This window comes from Labrus mixtus, chromosome 2, assembly GCF_963584025.1.
Source record: "Labrus mixtus chromosome 2, fLabMix1.1, whole genome shotgun sequence".
Lineage (NCBI taxonomy): Eukaryota > Metazoa > Chordata > Actinopteri > Labriformes > Labridae > Labrus > Labrus mixtus.
This window is the reverse complement of record NC_083613.1, coordinates 13,246,593-13,253,123: the sequence shown is the minus strand read 5'-3', so window position 1 is coordinate 13,253,123 and position 6,531 is coordinate 13,246,593. Positions and strand designations below refer to the sequence as shown.

General features: G+C 44.5%; 1 protein-coding gene across 1 annotated transcript in view; it reads right to left on the bottom strand.

Annotated features, from left to right (window-relative positions):
- Positions 1-892: 892 nt before the first annotated feature.
- Positions 893-6,531, bottom strand: part of cplx2a (complexin 2a) — a 28,574-nt gene continuing 22,935 nt past the window's right edge. Inside the window, exons 3-4 of the mRNA XM_061064970.1 lie at positions 6,252-6,430; positions 893-2,641 (exon numbers count right to left, since the gene is read on the bottom strand). Coding sequence (XP_060920953.1) covers positions 2,450-2,641; positions 6,252-6,430 — 371 coding nt within the window. The 3' untranslated portion in view covers positions 893-2,449. The remainder of the gene's footprint in view (positions 2,642-6,251; positions 6,431-6,531) is intronic.

Genomic DNA, 6,531 nt, shown 5'->3' with positions numbered 1-6,531 from the left:
TCATAAGCCACGCCCCCTCGCTTATATGAATGAGCGTTGTCTCTCCAGAAGTGGACCTCAGATCATCTCTTGCATTGTGTAGAAACTACGTCCTCTCATGTCTCATTCAGCGGTAAGTAAACTCACAGTATAAACTCCTAAAGTCATCGGTGACGCGCTTTGAGTGTGGGCTACAGCACGCAAGAGGTAGAGAGCGAACAGGGAGACAGGGAGGCGTGTGATTGGTTCATCAGTTTGGTACCTCGTTGCAGACATTGGTCAAAGTTTTTACAGACTTACAACTGATACAGATGACGGATTTTCTTTGTTCCTTTTTCAGAGAACATGAGTTATTAATTTCTGTCAGGACCTAAAGACAATTTCAACCAAAATCTTAAAAAGTGGATCTGGTGGAAACTACCATTACTTTAAAGTGACTGGGCCCGCTTACGTCAGTGACATTACAAAAACAAAAATGCTCATTTCATTTTAAGAAGAGACGGGCTACATTTGAGTAAAGAAACAATAAATAAAATTTGTGTTTGTTAGTTGAGGTGATGGTGATGGTGAGTATCAAGGTGTAACATTTAAATTGGTGATTGTTGCTTTAAATGAGGATGGACTTTGTTTTCTTTGCTAACCTCCACAGGCCCTCCCCCCATGAAACTGGGCCCCAGAAAGCTTTCCCCTTTTTCCCCCATTATGGGCGGCCGCCCTGGGTACATGTATGAAACGCTGTGCGATTGTTTGTTGTTCCAGAGGGTGGGGTGGTGGGGAGTGGGGCCCTGATGGAGAAGGCCCGGTCACTCTTGGCCCTTGATTGAGGAATGGCGAGCAGAGCCTTGGCTGAGGCCCTCAGGTTATGACCGTGAGGAGATCAGGTATGTACAAAAAAAAAAAAAGGCACACAGAACAGAGGAGGGTGCGTTTTTATTGTCTGTGAACAAGGTTTAAAGTTTTTATTGAAGTTCAGGCAGAAACATACATGATAATCCTTTATTGCTCATGGCATATCAGGTCGCCATCTGTGTCTCATTCTCACGTCTACACCAACGAGTGGAATCACATCATCATGTCTTCTTTTCAACTGTTTGACTTTATTCACCACACTGTGAGAGTACAGAGGGTGGACCGGAGGGGGAGGGAGGGGGGGCTGTTTCTCTTCACATGACACAAACACACATCTATCCCCAACCGTATCTGACAAATCAAAGCTGTAGATGTTTTTATTTATTCACTCAGACTCATTCAGTATCCGTTCCCAAGTAGTAGATCCTGATAGTACGAGTATATATTCTGTAGGTTCTGGTTTTATGGCTGAAAGCTTAAGGTTTTGGCTGTCGTAGGAACGGTGACACGGTCATTCTTCATCCAAAAACAACGAAAAACAACATGAAAGAAAAGTCTAAAAACCCTGCAAATTAAACATCCTGAATGCATTAGTATCGTTGTCTTTTTTTTTTTTTTCGTCTACTCATATCACTAACAGTTATATCGACATGGAGGTGACACACTCAAACTTAGGAGTTATTGCCTTAATATTTTTTGCATGACAAAGAAGAGGAGAAAGGAGGAGGGGGGAGGGGGGGTGAGTTTGTACATTTCCACACAACAAACTTGTCCAGACAAATGGCATGCAAGACATGAGAAGGAGACGCACTGAACGGGGGGAGTAGAAACATTTCAAACACTAGACTACATGGAGGTCGACCACACTTTATGTCGGGGGCATTACGGGGGGGGGGCGCATCGGGCAGACGGACGACAGGTCTGACACAGAAAAGTGTAACACTGTGTGCAAAAAGTTTGACATAAACATGAGACATGGTCGAACACAAAACGGCACACGACAGCAGTCTTTACATTTCTTTTTAAAATATGGCTTATCAAGTTATCACATGTATTTTTTTTGTTCTTTTAGAGACAGACACACAGTTAGCATAATAATTTCATATAATATCTTATGATTGTTCGCCCACCTCGAGGCTCGTAACGTATTTTATTTATTTTATGTACAAATAAGAGTGAAAGGGGAGATTATTTTTCAGTGCTGCGAGAAAGCTCGGCAGCTCTTCGCAGAGGACAGAAAAAGGAGTTTAAAACTGCTCAGACTAGAAGGATAAACCATCCAACGTTGTGTTTTTTTTTAGCCCCTCTGCTTTCACTGTTAGCTTCATCAGTGTAACAGAGCTAACGTTAGCATCAGTCAAGCTAACGTCCACCTAGCCTAGCTTAGTCTAACGGCTTCCATTCACACAGCTGGTTCACGCCTGGCTCATTCCCCCGCCATTAAAACTCGTGATTTGTCCAAACGTAAAAAAAAGACCAAAACAATGTTTTTATTTGAAGTAGCGGAGCTCAAAGTTCAGATCAAGTCATGTGGATGAAAAACAAACCCCTGATTTAAGCCAGCGCTGTGAATGTAGCCCTTGAACTAAGCTAGTTAGCGTTAGCATTCGTTGGCTCTCGCCTACTTCTTCAGCATGTCTTGCAGCGGGCCTGGCAGGTATTTCATCACTTGGTCCATGATGCTCTCCTCCTCCTCCTCGTCGCCGCAGCCGGCCGGCACGGCTTTCTTAGGCCGGGTCAAGCTGCCCTCAGCGGGCTGCTCTGCAGCTGCGGCGGCCTCAGCTTCGGCCTCCTCGCGCTTTTTCAAGCCATACTGTTGGTCAAACACAGAAAAGGAAATACTGCACACTTAGACAGATGCAGAGGGAATGTGCTCGAAACAGATAAGGATTGGTATGATATTGATAAATGATTTTGGTGTCAGGATTCATTTCAAAATTTTCAAAGGGTTAGGGTTAGTTTAAGAATATCGCCACGTTGTGCAGTGGTAAGTGCTGCTGCCTCACAGCGAGGAGGTTCCTGGTTTGAATCCCCGTCTGACAGGAGCCTCTCTGTGTGGAGTCTGCATGTTCTCCCCGTGCATGTGTGGGTTCTCTCCGGGTACTCCGGCTTCCTCACACAGTCCAAAGACATGCTCGTTAGGTTAACTGCTGACTCTAAATTGCTCGTAGGTGTGAATGTGAGTGTGGCTGGATGTCTGTCTCTATGGGTGCATCTCATGTCTCTTATTTTTTGTTTCCTTGCTCCTCAATCCTCGCTTGGACCAGAAGTCATTCCGTGCCGCCATGATGAAGGATGGTCTCCTATTTCGGCGCACAGGATGGAGGATGGAGGAACCATGAGACTACTTACAGAAAGCCCACCCTATTGAACATCACTCATTGATTGGACGCTGCAGAGGATCGGACTTCAGTGAAACTCATCAATAGTCCACCAGATATGTGAAATATATGAAAGAATTGTGCTTTTGACGATAAAAGCATGAAACTTGCCATTTTCAAAATGGCCGCCATTGGACAAAATTGTGATGGCCCTATAGCCAAAAAACCCACTTAGGCCATACTCTAACAGTGTGCCAAGTTTCATGCTTTTATCGTCAAAAGCATAATTCTTTCATATATTTCACATATCTGCTGGACACAACATTAGCGTAGTTTAATAGCGGAGAAAAGACAGACATTAAAAAAAGCTCTAAAGTCGCATGAAGGGTCGTAAGTACATCTCAGTATAACATACGTTCAGCTCCTCATCTGTCCTTTTGATCGTTTTACTGGTTTTGTGTTGTTAGCCCTCGTCTTTGTGTCTGTTTCTCTTTATGTGGTTTCCATCTGTGTCGTTCAAAGCGATTCTTTGGAATATGTCAAAAACCGAGGACACATGCTTTGGTTACATCTCTCTCTCGCTCTCTCTCTCTTTCTCTCGCTCTCTCTCTCTCTCGGGTTCACACTTTGTCAGTGTCTGTCAAAAAAAATGTGCTGGCCGGCGTTAGTTTGACAAGGGCACAAGTAAAAAAAAAAAAAAAAAAAAATCAGACCACCTTTGAAAAACTGTTGACACCAAAGCTGCAAAGAGAAAAGGATGCACTCTGTTTGCCTTTCACTTTCTCATTGACAGCCTGCAGGAGGGAGTGGAGCGAAAAACTTGGTTATTGTCAGAGCCGTTAAATTCCCCCAATAACATCTTTCTACATTATCATATTTGCTCTGTCATTCTCCTGTGTGAACATCCATAAAGACACAGAATAGACTATATACTGGAATAACACATTATATGGACATTTCTCACAGTATCTGCCACAGAGGGACGGAGCTGTGGAGGAGGCTGACGGAACAGAAACCTTTTGGTAACGAGCATGCTGGGAGTTGTTCCTCGCTCGCCGTTCTCCTCTGGGAGGACTTAAGGAGAATGAAGGAGTCGAGGAGCCCGGGGGGTGGGGGGGGGGGGGGGGGGCTGCTTTTTCATCCCGCTGATTCACCGTATTTCCCTAAGAGCCGCCCCACCCACAGACTATCTCTCTCTCTCTCTCTCCCTCTCTCTCTCTCTCTCGCTCTGTGTGTGTCTGCAGCCCGCCGGCCTCACGTGAGTGCAGAGGGGACTTAAAGCAAACACGATGCCATTAGATAAAGGATTCAGCAAGGATGCAAACACATGTATGGAGAATAAAGAGAGAGATATACGAAGTAAAAAAAAGACAAAAAAAAAGTCCAGGTTTGGGATTAGTAAAAAAAAGAAGAAAAGATGACTTAATACATCGTTTGAAGTTTGGTGTTTTGCATTCAAAGACCTAACAGAGGACATCTCTCTCTCTCTCTCTCTCTCTCCTACGACATATTTGAGGGGTACAGAGTGAGGGAGATCGATAACCTGCTCGTTAAATGGTCTTAAATGCCGATCATATGGGCGGAAAATATACCTAGACGGAGCACCTAGCATAACGGCTACATCGCTAGATCCCACAGCTCGAGGGTTGCCAAACCCCGCCCTACTCTGTTTCTGAATGTCTAGTAACGCTTCTTATGACAAAAAAAACGTATTCCGTAAGTCCGACTAAAGAGGGGGTCTAAGGCACAATTCATGTGTACTCCAGCAGCTTCTGCAAAGAACATTCAGGTTTTATCGATTTTAGCGACCCCTGTGGACAAACGTGATCCCCTCCTGTTCAAGCAACAGAAATATCATCCTTCTTTATTTTAAAGACAGGGTTGGTCATTTTCTAAAACTACCATGATTTTGAAAGTAGCATTCCCTCAGTGCTCCGTCTGCACCCACCACCTCCCCTCTGTGCTCCCTCATAAGCCACGCCCCCTCACTTACATGAACGAGCGCCGTCTCTCCAGAAGTGGACCTCAGCTCATCTCTTACATTGTGTAGAAACTACGTCCTCTCATGTCTCATTCAGCGGTAAGTAAACTCACAGTATAAACTCCTAAAGTCATCGGTGACGCGCTTTGAGTGTGAGCTTGAGCACGCAAGAGGTAGAGAGCGAGCAGGGAGACAGGGAGGCTTCTGATTGGTTCATCAGATTGGTACCTCGTGGCAGACATTGGTCGAAGTTTTTACAGACTGATACAGATGACAGATTTCCTTTGTTCCCTTTTCAGAGAACATGAGTTATTCATTTCTGTCAGGACATAAAGACAATTTCTACCAAAATCTTAAAAAGTGGATCTGGAGAAAATGACAGCCTTTAACTGTCTGTCACACAGCTCACAATGAATCTCTGTTGGTGTAAAAGTCTTAAAGGGCGGTTTTTGTCACATCGTCTGATAACTGCTCACCAGCAGAGGTTTCAGGAAATAAAAATAACAACGTAGAAATCCTGTCGCTGAAGGTCTCATTTGCTTTTATAGGCATCAGTATTAATTTCTAAGTGTTTGATGAGCACTTCACAGGAGCTTCAACAACGCTCTCTGTAAGGACCTATTATTGGATAGCTGTTTACATTTTTACCACAACACTCTGCCTGACCCCGACATTTCTGTCTGAATATTCAAACATATTCTTTTTCATCAAGGCCAAATATGTTCTTCGTCTGCTGCTTTCTACCCGTCTCTCTCTCTCACTCTTTTCTGCAGCTCCTTCCTCGTGCTCCACTGATCTATTTTATAACGGCTAAAAATAACATGAAAGAAAAACTAAGCAGTCTCTCTTCAAACACGCGTCTGCTATGAAAAGAGTCTCGCTGTCATGAAGCAAAGACGTGACGTCTCGTGGATAAAACACAAATCTATGAAATCATTTTTCATCTTTGCTTGTCAACTTTCCCATTTCTGTTAGCACTGATTAAGAATTCACTTTAGAAAGATTCCCTGTTTGTCTTTCTGTGTCTTGCTGGCTGATTTCCCGGCAGTGACAGCCTGATTTGTTTCTGGTGTTGGGTTAACGATGGGTCAGTAGCATTCTGTGTGTCATTGTGGTTGTACCTTATCCCTGATGCCTTGCCTCATGCCTTCCCTCTCAGCCTCCATCTTGGCATACTTGGCCTTCCTCTCCTCCTCCTGCTGCCTCAGGGCCTCCTGCCTCTCCTCCTCCTTCTTTGCTGCGTCGGGGTCTTCCTCCTTCTCCTCCCCGCCGAGCATCTTGCCCACATCAGGAGGACCTCCTGAGAAACGGAGACAAAAGAAGACATGCAATCAGTCTGTAGGACACAGTGAGATGAGCAATGAATTGTCTTTAAAGGATCAATCAGTGAGATGCAGAGCT